The sequence below is a fragment of the Typopeltis vanoorti genome, chromosome 15 (genome assembly GCF_054136105.1).
Source record: "Typopeltis vanoorti isolate ZY-2024b chromosome 15, IOZ_Tvanoo_1.0, whole genome shotgun sequence".
NCBI lineage: Eukaryota > Metazoa > Arthropoda > Arachnida > Uropygi > Thelyphonidae > Typopeltis > Typopeltis vanoorti.
In genome coordinates, this window is record NC_143563.1 from 87,821,466 (window position 1) to 87,842,881 (window position 21,416).

Sequence of the window (21,416 nt, forward strand, 5' to 3'; positions counted from 1 at the left end):
ATCTGAATATTCATCTTGCAGAACCTGTTTCTACAAAAACTGTTTAACATGAGCTTCATAAATAATGCAGCTCTACCATGAATATTGCAGCTCTACAATATTCATGGTAGAGCTGCAATTGCTAAACCTCTGATTTACTGAAAATTAATCAGAGGTTTAGTGTAAGCAATAGCGTCACGACCGTCAAACCTGAACATTAGAAAACTAATATGGTCAGATGAGTCAACCTTCATACTGTTTCCTACATCACTGCGAGTTTACATTTGGAGATCACCCAAGGAAGCCTACAATCCAGAGTGCTCGTTTCAACAGCAAAACCCAGGGGTAATTCTGTGATGGTTTGGGCAGCAATATGGATGAACTGTTGGTTCATCCATCAATTGCATCCCATGATTCAAATGTTATTTCCAAACAACAATGCATTATTCCAAGAGGACAATGTCCCCATTCACACAGCTTGAACTGTATAGTTGTGGTTTGAAGATGACGAAGTTGAACTTCGATATCTTCGCTGGCCAGCAGAATCACCAGATTTTGGCATTACTGAATCACTCTGGTCAGTTTTGGAGACTAGAATAAGAAACTGATTCCTACCTCCAACATCTTTAAAACAACTTGAAGACATTCTTCAAGAAGAATGGTACAAAATTCCATTGGAAACTATTCAAAACTTACTTGAGTCCATGTCAAGAATTCAGGCTGTACTAAAGGCAAAAGGTCGCCCAACAACATACTAATAAAGAAATATTTATGTATAACAAATGTTTCCATTATTTTGTCTAACCATTGTAGATAAAATCAGGCACATAAGTGAAAATAAAATTCTGAAGAAGTATGCTTTTTTCATGGTTCTTCCCTCTTTTACCAACTTTTTTCATTTAAACCACCAATTATTTACTAGTCCAGTCTGTGTAAGAAGAGATCATTTACTGTATTAGTTTATGAATTTTCTCATTCCATTTGCAGTAATGGTTTTAAATCGATAACTTATGAACACTATCTCTTCTGATTTACATAACAATATTATGCTTTAATTCACATTAAGGCTGTCTAAAATTTTAAATGTTTTAATATTTCTTTATAATTTCTAACTTTTTTTTTCTTTTTGTTGATACATGCAGAGAAAAAAAAAAAGAAAATAAATGTTTATATAAGTATTAAAGCTAATAGATTGCATATTAATGAATAATCCTTGAAAGTCAGATATTGCTGAAAATCCACTTAAAAGTAAGTGAGAAAAATGAGTAATATCATCATGATTACAGAAATAAAGCTTTAACATTTCTAAATATCATCAAATCATTTTAACAGAAGATTATAGTTAAAGAAGCTCTGAATAGATTAATTATGCCAGCCTGGTTGGCCAAGTGGTTGGCATATCTGCTCTCCAATCAAGCAACTGCAATTACTAGTGGAAATGCTGCTGGTGGTGGTGTGAAAATTCGATGCAACAAGAATAAATTTTGTATAACGAATGCATCAAGTTTTTACAGTTAGGCAGAACCCAAAACACCTGTAAATAGTCTTTTCTCTTAACATTTTGTATTGCATGTAACATATGTACAGCACAACGGGAATTAGCTATCTCTTTGAACAAAAGATGTAAAACCTTCAAGGCTAAGGGAAATGCCCTACAGTTGAAACGCCATTTGAAATTGCATACGAGTTCAACCCTAAGTGACCTCAAGGTCGATGCAAAAAGGGGGCAGCAAAAATTCAAACGGATGTTCTGCCTGCTGACTTAATGAGATTAGAACATGAAGACGGAGAAGAAAGAGCTTGTCGAAGGTTCCAGAAACCAGGAATCATATGACAACGTAAGGGGTTCGCATAAGTGCACGCAAGGAGTGCATGAGGTTTAGAAAAATGAACCCAGGGTCTCGGAACTGATGGAATATAAGATGGTACTTCCAGAGACACGGGAAGTTTTTTTCACAGAGAAGAAACGAGCATACGAGGAGATGATGTGATAGAAAGCCTTAGGGTGAAGTCCTGACGTGTCAAGGAGGAAGCCAAAGGAGGGAAGCTATGCTGCGAGCCATCATTTAGCCCAGAAGCGTAGATGACCAGGGGACGAAACAGCTGAGGAGCAGCCGTTCTGCTTACCTAAGTCCGTGAAGGCCCTGACAATTCACGATCCTTCACCAGTGTATTAACACGCTGATGAATCGTCACCCACATCCCGCGAGCCAACCTGATGAATGGCTGGTATCCCAAGGACTTGAAGGAGGAGAAATCCAAAACCTGAGACGAAGAAAAGGAAACATAGGAAGTTGCAGCCAACGGAATTGGAGAGTGCAACACTCAACAGAAGACAGCCCATGTGAGTTAAATACTGGTTTTATTTAGACTGTGTGACGTTATAAGAATAGGTTGTAGAACTGGAAAAATGCATGTAAGAGGGACATTAATAGCCAGAATAACTTTTAGAGATTTGTTCTGTCTGGATTTTGATGATTGCATCTAAGAATGAGTAGTGGGGGGGGGGGGGGCAAGATGCGTATGATTCTCTGAATCTTGCCTTAACAAGATCCCCTGTCCTCGCCTACCCACGATTTAGAGAAACATTTTTTTTTTTTTTTAATCAGCAGACACCTCTCATGACAGAATTGCCTCCATATTGGAACAGGAGGGGGAGGATTACCGTTCCATAGCCTTCATCAGTAGGAATCTGTCATCATCAGAAATAAACTATTCGGTTATCGAAAAGGAAGCACTGGCAATTGTTTTCTCTCTACGAAAACTTAAACAATTACTGATGGGACAGCATGTTGTCCTAAGGTCGGATCATCAACCACTATCCTTCATGGCTTCTATGAGGGACAAAAATCAAAGAATAAGTAGATGGACACTCGAGTTGCAGGAGTACACCTTAGACATTAAGTATATTCCAGGAAAGAAAAATGTGGTAGCAGACTACCTGTCCAGGTCCTTAGGCTCTGATAGTGAGGAGAGGAACCCCATAGAGAATGCTAGTGATGCAATATGTATTAATAGGATTGAGTAAATCAAAGGCAACCCCCCCCCCCCAGCATCAAAAACTGGGAGAAGCCCCTAATAATAGAAGCCCAGAAGAGAGATCCTAGTTGGGGAAGCATCTATGATAAAATAAAGGGTGGGGAGCACCCTCCAGAAGAATTCTCGTTTCTCAGAACCCTGCACATGAATGAAGAAGGATTACTTCTCTTCAGACAAGTGATAGGAGGTAGATGGAGAGAGGGGATACTGGCGGCCCCATTCGCCATGATACCATGGATACTTTATACATTTCATGATTCGGATTTGGCTGGTCACCAAGGGATCGATAGAACATGACACAGAATCAATGAGAGATACATTTGGAAGGGAATGAGAAATGATGTGACTGCATATGTTTCCTCTAGCCACATATATCAAACTAGATCCACATTTGGGGGAAAAGGCTACGCTGCAACTTTTCCGTGTTCCTGTCAAACCCTTTCAACCTGTGGCAATTGACACAGTCAGACCCCTCTCCACTATGCAGAAGGGGAACAAATATATACTCGTCTTAGCTATGGATATGTTCTCTAGGTTTCCTGAAGCAACAGCGATGAAGGACCAGACAGCAAAGACCGTAGCAACGAAGTTCCTTAAGTTAATAATTTCTAGGTATGGGACTCTTAAACACTTCTATCAGATCAGGGAGCAGATTTCACTGAAGAGATTATGTTACAGTTGTGTAAACTGCTTAAAGTTAAGAAATTATTCACCACCCCTTATCACCCATAAGGAAATGGGATGTGCGAGAGGCTGAACAAGACGCTGAAGCACACTCTCGCAAAACTGGTTGATAGTCAAGCTTCTAACTAGGACTCCTACTTATCCCACACCTTATTCGCATGCAAGACGACTATTCATTCAGCAATCAAGGAGTCTCCTGCTGTCGTATTGTACGGATTTGAACCGAGGTTTCCAAATGAATTGAGGCATGCCAATGCTGACACGGGGTTTTCAGACATTGACGAGTATTTGAATGCACTGGTTGAGAAAAATAAGCTGGCATATGAGATCATCGCTGAATCCAGCAGTAACAGTGCTCAAAAAACCAGAACTGCCATCAAACACAAAGGAGGAAAATTCGGAAAGAGAGCATCAGGACCATTTGTGATCATAGAAAAACTTTCCCCCGTGACCTATAAAATTCAGGATCAGAAAGATCAAAACAGAATAGTAACAGTGCATTCTGATCGACTAAGGCCGTATAAAATTAAAACTAGTCTGTTGGGGGGGGGGAGAATCATAGGAAGGAGAGTCACACTCCCCACCCCACCCGGTTGAAAGAGAGAGAGAGAGAGAGAGAGAGAGAGGAGGGAAAAATAGATCACCGTGGAGGAAATACTAGATACCATAAAAACAGATTTTCATAGGGGTTGTTCGAAAATCCTGCCCTGGAGGAAGAGACCACATGATATCGCGGATGCAAGTATCCAGAACTGAATGATGAAGAATCAGAAAGATCCCATGACATCCCAGAGGAAGGGGGCAGCAACGTGATGAATGCAGGAGAAAGAAAATTCCATCAAACCAGATATTTCTTGAGATCTAGAAGAGTTGGAGAAGACTAGCTACTACCCTCCCCAGAGAAACTTCAATCCGCGACCTTTTTTATCAAAACACGTCGATAAAAAAAAATTGTCATCCACATTTCAATGTATGAAAAATTTTTTTTTAGGAAGGGTGGGCTATTGTAAAAATTTGATGCAACAAGAATAAACTTTGTATAACGAACACATCGAGTTTTTACAGTTAGGCAGAACCCAAAACACCTGCAAATGGTCTTTTCTCTTAACATTTTGTATTGCATGTAACATATGTACAGCCCAATGGGAATTAGCTATCTCTTTGAACAAAAGATGTAAAACCTTCAAGGCTAAGGGAAACGCCCTACAGTCGAAATGCCATGTGAAATTTTGCATACGAGTTCAAGCCTAAGTGACCTCAAGGTCGATGCAAAAAGGGGGCGGCAAAAATTCAAAACGGATGTTCCGCTGGCTGACTTAATGAGATTAGAACACGAAGATGAGGAAGAAAGGGCTTGTCGAAGGTTACAGAAACCAGGAATCATATGACAACGTAAGGGGTTTGCATAAGTGCAAGCAAGGTCTCAGAACTGATGGAATATAAGATGGGACTTCCAGAGACACAGGACGTTTTTTTCACAGAGAAGAAACGAGCATACGAGGAGACGATGTGATAGAAAGCCTTGGGGTGAAGTCTTGACGTATCAAGGAGGAAGCCAAAAGAGGGAAGCCATGCCGCGAGCCGTCATTTAGCCCAGAAGTGTAGATGACCAGGGGACAAAACAGCTGAGGAGCAGCCGAACTTATCTATGAGCCGTTTCGCTTATATAAGTCCGTGAAGTCCCTGACAATTCACGACCCTTCACCAATGTATTAACACGCCGATGAATCGTCACCCACATCACACGAGTCAACCTGATGAATGGCCGATATCCCAAAGGACTTGAAGGAGGAGAAATCCAAAACCCGAGACGAAGAAAAGGAAACATAGGAAGTCGCAGCCAACGGAATTGGAGAGTGCAACCCAACAGAAGACAGCCTATGTGATTTAAATGTTGGTTTTATTTAGACTGTGTGATGCTATAAGAATAGGTTGTAGAACTGGAAAAATGCATGTAAGAGGGGACATTAATAGCCAGAATAACTTTTAGAGATTTGTTCTGTCTGGATTTTGATGATTGCATCTAAGAATGAGTATAGCTAATTCCTAGGAAATATTTTGGTTATGATTTTTATCTAACACCTGTATATAATTTTGTATGATTTTTCTTAACTAAGTTAACAATATTATTATTATTATTCAGGCCTCCAAGGAGTCAAAAGACTCTCGAGGGAGGTCCTTCCTAAGACATAAAGTCTGTCAAGACTCACTGAGGGGAGGTCCCCCCCTGAGAAACACAAAGTCCATCATACCACTCTTTAAACTCACTGACCGTTCTCACTCCCACCACTCCATCAGGCAATGCATTCCACGGCTCAACCACCCTCCACACAAAGAAACCACTCCTTACCCTCTTGCTCACAGTTTCCTTTCGTAACGTCCAGGGATGGCCTCTTGTCATCACTCCTTCCCGCTGATCAACCAAGCGAAAGAACTCCCCAGTGTCAACCCTGTAACCACCTCTCAACAGTTTAAAAGTCTCAATCATATCACCTCGCCTTCTTCTATCCACCAAACTCTGCAGTCCACATTCCCTCAGCCGATCCTCGTAACTATCCTTGTACAGTCCTAAAACCATCTTTGTCATCCGTCTTTGTATCCTTTCCACAGTTAATTTATCCCCTTCAAATCCTGGAGACCAAATCTGAGAACAATAGTCCAAGTGTGGTCTGATCAGAGACTTATACAACGGAATGATAACCCTCTTATCTCTGCAGGTCAGTGTCCTTCTCATAATAGCAGCAATCCTCTGTGTTACCTTCACCACCTTTGCAATATGTCCCCTAAACTTCAGGTTTCTATCAATCATCAACCCCAGATCTCTTGTCTCCCCTACTTCCTCCAGTATAACTCCTCCCATAGAGTATGCAGCATCCCATCGATGTTTCCCAAACCTCAAGACATTAGATTTTGCTGCATTAAACAGATACCCCATTCATTTGCCCATCTATCTAGCTTATTTAAATCCTCTTGCAGGGCTACCACATCTGCACTATTACTAATAATCCTTCCCAGCTTCGCATCATCTGCAAACAACTGAATATCCCCCTGCAATCCACTGGCTATGTCATTGATATAAAGGTTAAATAATATAGGTCGTAGTACTGTGCCCTATGGGACCCCACTTGTAACCCTCTGCCTCCTGGAAACTGCTCCACCATACACAACTCTCTGATACCTATCAGACAGCCAATCCTGAATCCAGTTGACCAATCTGACATCCAGACCCATGTGCTGCAACTTAAATATCAGCTTATCATGTGGCACCCTGTCAAATGCCTTCGCCAAGTCTAAGAAAATTGCAGTATATGCCTTTCCCTCATCTAATGTTCTTGTAACTTTATTATAAAAGGCTAGCATATTGCTAAAACAAGAGCGTCCTTTCACAAATCCATGTTGATTCTCACAGATAACATTACCCTCATCTGCCCAATGCTGTACACGGTCCCTCACTACTTTCTCCAAGATCTTAACAACTACTGATGACACACAGACTGGCCTATAATTAGACACTTCCAGTCTGTTACCACCCTTATGCAATGGCACTATCTTACCTTCCTTCCATTCCCTGGGCACCTTTGCCAAAGCCAGACTTTCATTGAAAAGCCACGTTAAAGGTACTGTCAATTCCCTAGCACATTCTCTCAAAACTCGTGGCGAAATACCATCCAGTCCCACAGCTTTACTGTCATCCAGAGTACTCAGTATCTGCAACACACTCTCCTCCTGTACCTCCAGACCTCGTACCAGTCCTATCCCTCTAGCATTAAAACTGACTCCTCTAGGATGAAATACTCCAATAAAGTGTTCATTGAACAATTCCACTATGTCCTCTGCATCAGTCACTCTATTCCCATTTTTATCCCACATTATCATTCTTCCACAGTCATTTCTCCTCCTACTGGCCACATAGCTAAAAAATTCCCTAGGATTTTCTTTGGATCTTAGGGCCAATCTCCTCTCATATTCCAGTTTCACTTTCCTTACCACACTAGTCACTCTTCTGGCCTGTGTCTTATATTCCTCATGCATCTCTTCACCTATCTCCTTATATCTCTTCCATAGCCTCTTTTTCGCATGCAATTCCTGTTTAATATTGTTTGTCATCCACTTTACTCCAAATTGCGTCCTCTTCTTCACTCGTGGTATACAACTTACCATTGCTGATAACAAATATTCTTTCACAATTTCCCACGCACTGGTGATATCCCGGCCTTCCAATTCCTCCCTCCATGAAACTTCCCGAAGTTGACGTCTAAGACTATTATAATCACCTGCCTTATAATTCCACATAAGTTCCCGTCTCTTTGATACTCCTGCATGTCTATTCATTTTCCAAGTCAACACCATATGGTCACTCTCTCCAACTGGTGGGAGAGACGTCAACTCAGTTATTATCAACTCTTCTGATGCTATAACCAAATCCAAAATTTTTGAACCTCTTGTTCCCTCTGTTACATGTTGCCTAAGACATTTGTCCCTCAAGAATTCTAGAAATTCCATTCCCCTATTGCTACATGCATCTACCTCTCTCCAATTTATACTACTGAAGTTAAAATCTCCCATAACAATCATTCTTCTTGCACTTGCCAAACTTAGCTGTCTAAACATCTCCTGGTCCCCATCCTCTGTGCTCCTGGGTCTGTAGCAACACCTATGTTAATATGTTATATTAATTGTAACATATCCTTAACGACGATTATTCAAGTATTAAGATGTTAATGATATTTCTTTAAGCTAGATAGGTAACATGAATGCCTTTTATTAATTGAGGTAGAGATATATGAGAGTTTGTTTTTAGAGGTTTTTTTTTTTTGAGAATTACAGAGGATCACCCTCTGTTTTATAGTGTAAAATATATGCTTGTTTGTTGACTATTAAATCCTTTGTTGCATTTTAAACAAAGTTTTTGCCTAATCTTATTTTTAATTGCAATGCATTGATCTTAAATAAAAATCGAATCGAAGCAGAAAATGTTGATATAAATAGTAAGTGAGAAAAGGGCCAGGACTGCAAAGCAAATTGATAACTTGGGGCCGATAAAGAGATTTTGTTGTGAAAGATTTAATAACCTACTGGAAGTACTGTATTTCTTGCACCATATCGAGGCATGGATGGCGCAGTCATAAAATCTACATAAATATTTCCATTGCTCTTGGGTAGGAGTATAGAATTCAGAAGGTAGGAAGCTAGAGTATTAAAAGGGGAACGTGCAAAATTAATTGCCAAGAATATTACACTGCAGCAGCAACACCTGGATATATATATATATATATATATATATATAAGTAAAGCATCCCAGGATATATAAATAAAGGAAACAACAAAATATTAGAGTGGTAGGCAGTAGATGGCATTGGTGTAGTTATGATGGTAGTTACAGCTCGGTGTAGTTGGTGGACTGAGTGGTGGAGACGGGGAGTTGCGCAGTAGGTGCCCTCCCTCGAGGAGTCTTTGGACTCCTTGGGGGGGGGGGGGGTGTCATGTAATAATAATATTGACAGTTATCTTTTAATTTTATAAACAAAGATCTTTTTCATTTTGTACAAATGTTAAAATAATTCATTATGATTTTTGTCAGCTGAAGTTATTTATATTCATTATTTTATACAATCATTAGTATGAAGGATATATAATAATTCATTTGAATTTTTTCATATACAGAGTACATGAAAAACTTCTAGCCATACTATTTTTTTTTTTTTTGTTATTCCCACCCACAAAAGGTTATTTACAAACCTATACTACATTTCATACCATGGATGGGCTAAGGATTTTTTTCCCTATTTTTGTATCAATTTTATATATATATATATATATATATATATATATATATTGTTGTTAGAATTGACTCGGGGATGTATATATTTAGAAAATTAATATTTACTGACTAGAACCTGAGAAAGTATAACACAAAAAAAACTTTAATGAATCACGACTAGTTTCATCGGTGTCCTGATTTCTTCAGGTGAGTAAGAAATAACACAAAACTTATGAAACTAACAATGTAAAAAACATGGACTTCTCAGCTTAATAAAAAGAAGAAGAATAGCAACAGTCATATTTGAATTGGTGACTGCATGCTATTGTTAGCGTGACTTGAATGTGAGAGACAGCTGATTTTAGAGCACCAGTACTGGATTACTGCGCTATGGGAATCAGGTAAACCGTAGCTCAGATTGTTGATCATGTGTAAAGGGTCCAGAACTATTTCTTTGGATTCTACAATTCGTCTTTAAAATTCATCATTGAATATATATAAATTGGTCGTGCAGTCCCAATCAATTTGGTGTTGATTGGGACTGCACAACCCAGGTGTTTATAAAGTTATGTGCGACTGTGGTCATCCTTATTTTGGTCAGACAGATAAATCTATTTCACTACATCTTGAGGAACATAGAGGTGACATCTCCTACAAAAGAACACGATCGAGCACCCTTTTCTCCATGAACTCTAACCTAGAAGGACGTCAACACCAAACTGATTGGGACCGCACGACCAATTTATATATATGCAATGATGAATTTGAAAGATGAATTGTAGAATCCAAAGAAATAGTTCTGGACCCTTCACACATGAACAACAATCTGACTACAGTTTACCTGATTCCCATAGTGCAGTAATCCAATACTGGCGCTCTAAAATCAGCTGTCTCTCACATTCAACTCACGCTAACAAAAGTGTGTGGTCACCAATTCAAATACTGTTGATATTCTTCTTTTTATTAAGCTGAAAAGTTCAGGTTTTTTACCTTGATAGTTTTATAAGTTCTGTGTTATTTCTTACTCATGACTAGTTTCATCGGGATACCGATGAAACTAGTCGCGATTCATTAAAAAAATTTTTTTTTGTGTTATACTTTCTCGGGTTCTAGTCAGTAAATATTAATTTTCTAAATATATATATATGCAGTCATCCCTCAACTTACATCAGGGTTCTGTTCCATCTGGCAGGACATAAGTCGATACATTAAATCAACAGAGTTATAGGGGTTAAGGACTTAACCGTAATAAGCATACTGTCATTTTAATTTTTAAACCTTATAAAACTGTACTGTATGCTACTGCCACTATAAAATAGGATAATAATTGCCCAAATCTTCCCCAAAATCACATCTTCATTACGTTCCCTATGTAAAGGAACTAGCTGAAGCTCTTCTGGTGTAACTTTTTTTTTTGTATGATGGGTCCAATGTGCTTTGCTTATTCCTCTTCTTTTCATCATAAATTTGTATACAGCAAGCAAATGCATCATGTACTGTCCTTTCTACTAATAAGAAATGTTCAACATTGGGGTCCATGTCTTCAGCCATTTTGAGAACATCGCTAACTGCTGAGAACATTTCTGCAAGCCCCTTAACTACGAACTTTTTAACTACCTCTTCTTGTTTCTCTTTTCCTTCTTCATTTTCTCTTGTTTCTCTTTTCCTTCTTCATTTTCTCATGTTTCTCTTTTCCTTCTTCATTTTCTCATTCTTTCTCTTCTGCAAAACATTGTTCTTCGTTGGTTCAACTATTCAGGGGCACTTTCTATGAGTTGAACTATATTGTCATCATTCACTTCGAGATTCAGATTGTTTGCTAGGCCCACTATTTCTTCCCTCAATTTACTAAGGTCTTCATTTTTTTCAAAACTTCCAAAATTGCACACAAACCTTTTTAATGTCTTTTTCCATATGCCACTCATATACTGAGAGATCACTTCGTCCCAAGCCACAGTAATATTTTTAATAGCATGATAAATATTGAATGCTTTCCAGAAATGCATTAGAGCCTGATCATTTCCTTCAGTGGCAGAAATGGCTTGTGAAAAAGTTTTCCATAGATAATAAGCCTTAAACACTGCAAGAACAACCTGATCCATCAGTTGGATCAAGGAAATAGTGTTTGGAGGGAAAACATGACCTTGATCTTGGGTGAAGATCATCCATGTAAGGCAGATGACCTGGAGCATTATCTAGAACTAATAAATTCTAATAGCTTTCCATTTCACTCACATAACAATTGATTAAGGCATCCTCAAACAATATTTGAGTCATCCATGACTTATTGTTCTGATAATGAACTGGAAGGGCATGCTTGCTAATGTTTTTAAAGGCTAGTGGATTCTCACTGTGCCATATCACAAATGGTTTCAGTTTATATCCAGCCACATTACCCCCCCCCCCTAACAGAATCATAATACAGTCTTTAGGAGCTTTGAAACCAGATATAGATTTTAGCTTTTTGTGGATGAATGTCTGCTCAGGCATTTTTTTTTTTCCAAAACAAGGAGTCTCATCCATATTAAATATTTGCTGTGGCAAATAATTTTCCTCCATAATAATTTTATCCAATTTTTCCACAAACTCCTTGGCAGCCTTCTCATCGGCACTTGCAGATTCACCATACAGTTTAACATTACGCAGCACAAAAATTTAACCTCATGAACCAACTGAAAGAAGCGTTGAATTCGTAGTCATCATCGGTCCTGCTTTCTCCTTCAATATGTTGAAGAGACTTAGGTTATGGTCATAGTGCTAAGGGATATGTGCTTTTGGTTCAGGCCCTCTATCCATGATGCAAGTAGCTTTCCCATATTACAATAAGACCTTGTCATTGCTTCTTCACTATCGTCAATTTAATGGAAGCAGATCCTCTCACAGCCAGTATGATTTTTTCCTTATTTTTCAAAATGGCCATCACTGTAGAATGAGACTATCCGAATTCATATGTGATCATACTGACGAGCTTACCAGCTTCATGTTGTTTTATAACTTGCAACTTCATTTCAAGATCAATTGCTCACCTCTTTTTTCAGTGATTCTTCACTGAGGTTTTTGATTGGGCGTGTAGGGACCATGTTGCACAAAATATTTAACGATAATACAGAAATAACTTATTTCTCAAACACAAAATCAACAGAGAAACTGTTAAAGACACATGCCGATTGTCAAGGAAGATTGCTGCTGAATGCGCTGTTGCCACTGCGCAAGATGCATTCTTGCTAAATAGAAACCTTTTTTTACTTTACGTGTTATTTATTCCCATATTGGGATCATGGACATATCTTTGAAGAACGGATGTAATTCAAGGGATGACTGGATTTTTAGTATTTTTAAAATTTAATTTTACATACTCTGGAAACCCTGCTATAGAGACCAAACATGGAACTTTTTCAAGCCACTTCAGATCTCCAATAAGTGCGGCAGTCTCACACACACTCCACGTAATGAAAGTCATCTCCCACTTAAAGACAATCACATACATCCATGCCTATGGCAGGATTTAAACCTGCAGCCTGTTGGTTGGAGAGTAGCTATGCTAACCACTCAGTCAACCAGACAAGATGAAATATCATTCATCTTTAGATGCAAGACCCCCCAGCAAGGCAATTGGTCCCTGATTTCAGTATATTACACTAAAAGTCTTGAATCCCAGAAGATGTGATGAATCTCAAGAAAGTCTTTTCAAATGAAGCAGAGTCTGTGGTTAGCTAGTAACCTGAGTTTCAAAGAAGAAATGTTGGTTTTTTGTATAACAGCATTAAATAGCTTGAATGACAACATGTTTCTTGGCCATGATAGACCACTGTGTCTAGCAAATTAAAGAGAAGGCAGAAACTGAGTGAAGACAAAATACATACCTCAAAAACCTCAAAACCATAGATATCCAGTAACCCCATAGATTTTCTTTTTCCTAGTCTTTTTGCCTGCAATATGTAACAATCATTCATTTAATAATTCCCAAAAATTATAAAAGTAGAAACAGATAAAACTTATTTTTTCAGTAATACATTTTCAAAAAACCAGTATTTGATTTTTTTTTTTTTAAAGTGATTCCCACCCTCAAAAGCTTATTAGTAAACCTATAGTACATTTATACCACGAGTGGGCTAAGGATTTTTTTTTAATCAATTTTTATATATATATATATATATTTTTTTTTTTTTTTTTTTTAATTTTTGTTTTATTTTTATATAGTTCAGGAACCATACTCTAAAGACCAAACATGGAACTTTTTCAAGCTACTTCAGGCCTCCAATAAGTGGGGCAGTGATCTCACACCAGGTGATGAAATTCATCTCCACCTAAAGACAATCACAAACATCCATACTCATGACAGGATTCGATTCTGCAATCTGTTCGTTGAAGTGAGTGCACTAACCATTCAGACAACCAGGCTAGCAAATTAAATTACATGTTCTAGTTAATCTGAAAACACATCCTGACTCAACATCACCAGAGTTATAGATCAGTACTATCAACATAAGAAGCCTGAATGGCAAAGAAATGGAGCTAGCTGAGGAATTAGATAAGTACCAGATCAACATAATAGGAGTGACTGAAACAAAAAAGACAAAAACTGGTGAGATCTTTCTGAGCAATAAATACCAACTGTTATATTCAGGCAATGACAATCAAGGAAAAGAAGGAGTATTCAACACAAAATACGAGGCTAATCTTCTTGAATGACAGGCAGTCTCAAGTAGAGTGATGTGGGCAAATATGAGAATGGGGAACTGGACAATGCGACTTATTTGTGCATATGGTCCCACAGAAGGTTCTACTAAGGTAGAAGTGGAGGAATTTTTTGATGCTTTAGAAAAAGCAACTGACAGAATGAAATAGGAAAAGTTGGTCCTTGTTGGGGATCTAAATAGCAGAGTAGGAAATGATTGTCAGACATGCAAAAATATTTTGGGAAAATTTGGAGAAAAGAGCAAAGCTAATAATAATGGCAAATACCTGTTGGATTTCTGCTCAGGACATGGACTGGTTATTATTAACACCATGATCCAACATAAAAATGTGCACAAATTCACATGGAGAGAAGAGGCAAGGAATAAGAAAAGTCTCATTGACTATGTTATTGTTGATAGTGATGTTTTCTCCCTGGTGCAGGACACCAGAGTGTAGAGAGGATTTGAAATTGGAAGTGACCACTATTTAGTCTTGAGCAGGATAAAATTGAATTTCATATTGAAAAGAATAACATGTAAGAAAGTTTTAAAGCGAATAAAAGTGGAGCATCTCTCAGATGTGAACTGTAGACTAACATACACAAAGATTATTGAAGAAAAAATGAAAGAGTTTGAGAGCAGGAACCAAACCTTGGAGATTCAGTGGCAAGCCTTGAAGAAAACCCTGATTGATTCAGCCAGAGAGGCATGTGGTGAGGTTGCCTGCAAGGATAGAAAAATCAGGACTCTGGTGGACACAGGAAGTTAAAGAGCCAGTGAAGGAAAAGAAGAAAGCATATCAAAAGTTCCTGTCAATAAGTCAGCTTGTGTTCTTAGAGAATATACAGAGACAAATGCAAGAATGCTAAACACTGTGTAAAACTAGCTAAACAAAAGTCATGGGAGGACTTTGGCAAGAACATAGAAAATAAATATCAAGAAAGTGGTAAGATATTCTGGAGGTTGTGAAAAAGCTTAGAAATGGAGGAAAGAGTGCTGTAAAACGAGTCAGAGATGATAAAGGTGACATGAAAACAGGAGAAAAAGATATTCTTGAAGTATGGAGTAATTACTTCGAAAAATTGCTAAATGAAACAAGCAGTGATAGCACAGTGGTAAAAAAAACTCAACAGGCATACAGTCAGGAACACATATCCATGCTCGAAGAAGAAAAAGCCATCAAAGGCTTGAAATGTGGAAAGGCAGCAGGAGTAGATGATATTCGACCAGAAATGCTGAAGTATGGTGGTATAAAAGTCTTACAGGGGCTGCACTGCATAGTTCAGAAAGCCTGAACAGAGGGGCGAATTCCCAATGATTGGAATAGAGCTCTAATAGTGACCATATATAAAAAGGGAAATAAAACTGAATGTGAGAATTACAGAGGTATTTCCCTACTGAGTGTTCCTGGCAAGATCTATGCAAGTATACTTGAGAAACGGTTGAGAAGAATTGTGGAAGAAAAGCTTGGTGAAGAACAAGCTGGATTCAGGCCAAATAGATCCACTGTTAGGATCAGATTTTCACTTTATGGCAGATAGTTGAGAAAGCATGGGAATATAACAAAGATCTGTATTTAAGTTTTGTTTGATGAAAGGCATATGACAAGGTGCCAAGAGAGAAGCTATTCAATACACTACAGTTATATGGTGTCAATGGGGCATCATATCAAGCAATTCTTAGTCTTTATTTGAGTTGTAAGTCAGCAGTTAGAATTGAAGGAAGTACAGGAAGATGGTTTAATGTTAAATCTGGTGTGAGAAAATAAGGATGTACATTATCCCTCTGTTATTCATTATCTATATGGATCACATTATGAAGGAAAGTGGTATTAAACATGATATCAGAATTGGAGATGTTAATCTCAGCTCTTTGCTTTATGTGGACGATGTTATACTTCTCAATAAATCTGCTACAAGTTTGCAAGATTCCCTGACTAAATTGAATAACTGTTGTAATAGATATGATATGAAGGTCAGCATTAAAAAGACAAAGACAATGAAAATAGGAAGAATTGTTGAAAATGTCAACTGTGTTGTGAACGGGGGACCTGTGGAACAAGTAAACATTTCAGCTACTTAGGCACAATTTTTAGTGAAGATGGTAAATTAAATATGGAAATAAACAACAGAATCAACAAAGCTGGTATGGTAGGAAGTCAATTGAATAAATTCATATGGAATAAGAGAGAAATTAGTCGGAACACTAAATTAGCTGTATACAAGACAGTGTTCAAACCAGTTTTAACTTATGGATCTGAGAGCTGGGTCAGAAGTAAAACACTTGACCAAAGACTAGAGACCGCAGATATGAGAGTCTCCTGAGAAAGATTAGAGGCGTGAACAGATGGCATCAATGGCAATATCATATTAAAAACGAAGATATTAGAAAAGAACTTGACATTGTCGGCATCCAGGAATGCGTTAGCAGAGCTAATCTCAGGTGGTATGGTCACTTAAACAGAATGGGCGAGGAAAGATTAGCAAAACAAGTGTTCTCTGCCAGGTTGGCAGGAAAACGAACCGGAGGCAGACCAAGATATAGGTGGATTTATATGGTACAATGCACCTTAGACGATAGAAATATAAGATCTGATAATGATAATATTGGAATCTTGACAAGTAATAGACTGATCTGGAGGAAAATTGTAGATAGGAAGTTAGTAATGCTGTAAATTTTTCATGTAGAACTATCATATCCTGTACCCCCCCCCCATGAGGGTACATGTTAGGAATTTGATGATGATAATGATGTTCTAGTTTACAAAAAACTGTTATATAGCCATGATTATATAAGCCATGATCTATATAAGATGGATGGCTTGCATTTGAATGGATACGGTGTATCCATTCAAAGGAGACTTGAAAAAGTGTTGCTGAATGTAGTGGATGTACAAAATCAGGGAAACTAGATTTATTAAGGGGGGGGGAAGTAGATATACAGACTTTAGGGAGGCAGTTGAATATATGAATGAGTATAATATGCCCGAGCGAATAAGGACAACAAATCAGAATGGGATAGTTCATATAAGGCATCAAGGTAGGGATGGGCTAATGGGGGGTCTTAAATTCATGTTCATTAATACTAGGAGTATTAGGAACAAGAAGGAAGAGTTTTGGGCCATGGTTGGCACTTCCAGACCACAGGTTGTTGGCATTAGTGAATCATGGCGGACTGTAGATGATATAACTAGTGGGATTGAATGTGATGGGTATAGTGTGTTCAGGAATGACAGAGAGAATAAAATGAGGGGAGGAGTATTGTTGATGATAGCTGATGAGCTGCAGCCAAGGAGAATAGAAGTTGAATTGCAGGATAGAGAAGAGAGCATATTTGATGAGGCCATTTGGTGTGAGATTGTGGCAGCAGAACAAAATATACAATTGGGTGCTGCTATAGACCAGGTGATGGAAAAGATGGTGGAGATAATATGCACAAGCAAATAGAAGAAATGAGTGGAAGGAGGGTAATTATTATGGGAGATTTCAACTATGGTCGCATTGATTGGAGTGGGGAGAGGACACACGGGAGGAAGGATTTGGATTTTATGCGGTTATTAGGGATAACTATCTGCGACAGTATGTAATGGAAAATACTAGGGGTCAGAGAGTGCTTGACCTAGTAATTACATCTGATGATTTGGCTGTAACAAATATGACCATATTGCCACCAGTTGGTGAGAGTGATCATAGGGTCTTCACTTGGGAGGTGGCTAAAGGTGTGAAATTTACAATTAAGATAGGGAACATGTGGAATTATCGGGCTGGAAAGTATGACAAGCTTAGGAGTTTGATTGGTTCAGTGCCATGGCATGTACAACTGCAAGGTCTAGAAGTTGATAGTGCATGGGAGGCAGTTAAGAAGTGTTTGCATGAAACAATGGCTAACTGTATACCTAGAGTCTGAATAATAAATCAAGTAGGGGATAAATGGATGAATAACACCATTAAGCTTGAGCTGCAAAAAAAGAACAACTATGGAGGGAATTTAAGGAGAAAGGTGACCGGCAGGCACATGAACGGTATAAAGCGCAGGCCAGAAGGGTGACGAGTGTGATAAGAAAAGCAAAAGGATTACGAAAGAACATTGGCCATGCAGGCTAAAGAGAATCCTAAACAGTTTTTTAGATATGTAGCAAGTAAAAGGAAAAATCTACATGGCAGAATGATTTTAAAGAATGCCGATGGTAGGGAGGTAACTGAATCAGTTGAGATAGTTGAGTTACTGAGTGAGCACTTTGCAAGAATACATCCAGGTGGTGACATTGCAGAAACGAATAAACCAGTAGATTATATGGGAATTGTGGTGAATGAAGTGGAGGTGAGTAGTCTATTGCATAACCTCAATGTCAATACAGCTGTGGGATTGGATGGTATACCAGCTCATGTCGTACGAGAAGCGGCTAAAGAATTGTCAGTACCCTTAACCATTTTGTTTAATTTGAGTCTCGGGTCTGGGTTAGTCCTGAAAGAGGGGAAAATAGTTCCACTGCATAAAGGTGGTTCCAAGACTGCTGTTGTAAATTACCGATCAATTAGCATATCAGGAATCGTTGTCAAGGTCGTAGAGAAATTAGTCAAGAAAAGAATACAGGATTGGATAGATGAAAATGGGATATTGTATGGGGGACAACATGGTTTTGTGAAGGGGAAATCATGCCTCAGTAACTTGCTCATGTTTTATAGCACAGTGACGGCTGAACTTGATAAGGGTAATGGATTTACAGTGATTCTACTGGACCTTGCCAAGGTCTTTGACAGGATACCACATGGAACTCTAATCAGTAAACTGGAGCAGATGGGGATGGATATAGGTTTGGTGAGATGGATAGAAGGGTGGTTGAAGGAGAGATACCAGAGAGTGGTTTATTCAGGAGTGGAGTCAAAAAGACGTCTTTTGACTAGTGGAGTGCCGCAGGGCTCTGTTCTTGGACCACTACTTTTCAATTTGTTCATCAATGATATAGGAAAGGATCTGAGAGGAAGTTTTCGCTTGTTTGCTGATGATGCAAAGTTGGGTAGAGCAATTGTGAGTGCACAGGATGTCAAAATTTTACAGGATGATTTGGATAGTTTGGAGGACTGGGCTAGGAAAAATGGATGTCTATTTAATGTGGCAAAGTGTAAGGTTATGCATTTTGGGGTGAAAAGAATAGCAGCAGTATATCACATTGGTGGAACCGTACTCCAGGAGATTGATGAGGCCAGGGATTTGGGAGTGTTGGTGGATAGGGAATTGAAGTTTAGGGGGGCACATTGCAAAAGTGGCTAAATCAGCTCATCAAATCACTTAGCTTCTGAAAAATACTTTAACGTGCAGAGACAAACAAGTTATTGTTCCTCTGTATTGAGTCTTGATAAGACCCCATCTGGACTACTGTGCCCAGTTATAGGCACCAGGGTTTCTTCATGATGGGGAGGAAGTGGAGTAGATCCAGAGACGAGTGACCAAGATGATAGCAGGTCTGTGGAATGAACCTTATGAGAATAGGTTGAAGATTTGTGGGTTGCAAAAATTGGTCGATAGGCGGAAAAGGGATGATATGATTGAGAGATTCAAATTACTGAAGGGGTTTCTGTAAGATTAATCCAGAAGATATTTTTGAAAATAGGACTGGTGGTGGGAGAACTAGGGGCCATGCATGGAAGCTGGGTAAGAATGTGGTTAACAAGGGTGTTAGAGTTAGATTTTTTTACTTGGAGAGTGGTGAATGAGTGGAATAAGCTACCTGAGTCTGTTGTGGGTGCTACGACCGTGAATGAGTTCAAGGCAAGGTATGATAGATACTGTGTGAATGTCGAATAGTTCTTCTTGACAGAATGTTAGGGCCTCCCGTCGACTTCTTGGAGTTTCCCGGGATAATAATAATAATATTACATTCCTATCCTTTGCAGCTTGTATGCCAACTTATCATGTCGTAATCTATCGAATGCTTTTGCAAAGTCCAAGAATATCACTGTATATGATTCTCCTTTATTCACCACATTCATCACCTTATCATAAAACATAAGAGATTGCTAAAACAAGACCTGCCCTTCACAGATCCATGCTATCCATAATAGAGAATCTTATGTTCATCAATCCAATGCTGTATTCTATTTTTAACCATTTTTTCCACCAATTTGATCATGACTGCAGATGCAGAGAAGACCTGTCTATAACTGGACACTTCTGTTCTCGAACTACCATTATTTTGCCTTCTTTCCTGCCTTAGGAACTTTTTTTTTTATTATTATTATTCGTGACACCTCCAAGGAGTCCGAATACTCATCGCGGGAGGACACCTACAACTGTCTCAACTACTACACCGAACCTCTACTACGAATCATCTCCATCAACAGCATCTACCGCCCACCTCCACCACTACCACAGCTAGTATTTTTTGTCTGTAAATTGCGCGTGTTCTGAAGGGCTGATTTGTCTGTATAAGGGATGAAAAACCCGAGTTTACGGGAGAAAAAATCCTGCTACCTCCGTATGAGATCGGCTAAATCACTTTCAATTGAAATCATCCAGATAAAGATTCCTCCCATCGCGACGAGAATCAAACTCAGGCCTGTTCCAATCGAAGGGTGCAATGTACCGTTGTTCTTCCAACTGCGCTACGGAGGCGCTAGCTTTACCCACTGCAAGACTCTCATTAAATAACAAGGACAAGGGCATGGCTATCTCTTTTGTTATCCATTCCCACAGCCTTATTAACAACTAACCTGAGCATCATTTGATACACCTCCGACTCTTTTAACTTTAATTCTCCTCATTTTTATCTGCACAGCATCATTCATGCCACTATGATATACACTGATTTAGTGTTCATTAAATAATTCCACTATATCATTTGCTATGGTTACTCTGTTATCATAACCATCTGCCAGCATCAATCTTCCATAATTATTGCTGTTTTTGCTTGCCACATAGCAGAAAAAATCCCTCAGATTAGCTTTAAACTGACTGGCTAATCTCCTCTCATATTCTACTTTTTCTTTTCTAACCATGGCTGCCACATTTCTGGCGTGCACTTTATATTCTTCATGCATCTGTTCACTGCGAACTGTCTTGTGCTTCCTCCATAAAAACTTCTTTTGTAACTGCTTACTTGATTTCACCATTCATTCATCTCACTCCTACTCTATTTATTCACTTAACTCTTGGTATACAGTTATGTGTTGCTTGTGTTAGATACTGTGTTATCATTTCCCATGTACTGTTAACATCTTTTCTATACAATTCATCAACCCAATGTATTGATGCTAGTTGACTACAGAGCTTCTGAT

The 21,416-nt window shown here is 38.7% G+C and overlaps 1 protein-coding gene across 1 annotated transcript in view; it reads right to left on the reverse strand.

Annotated features, from left to right (window-relative positions):
* LOC150098956 (unconventional myosin-Ib-like) overlaps positions 1-21,416 on the reverse strand; it is a 574,946-nt gene that overhangs the window by 222,111 nt on the left and 331,419 nt on the right. Inside the window, exon 15 of the mRNA XM_090405778.1 lies at positions 13,327-13,379. Coding sequence (XP_090261904.1) covers positions 13,327-13,379 — 53 coding nt within the window. The remainder of the gene's footprint in view (positions 1-13,326; positions 13,380-21,416) is intronic.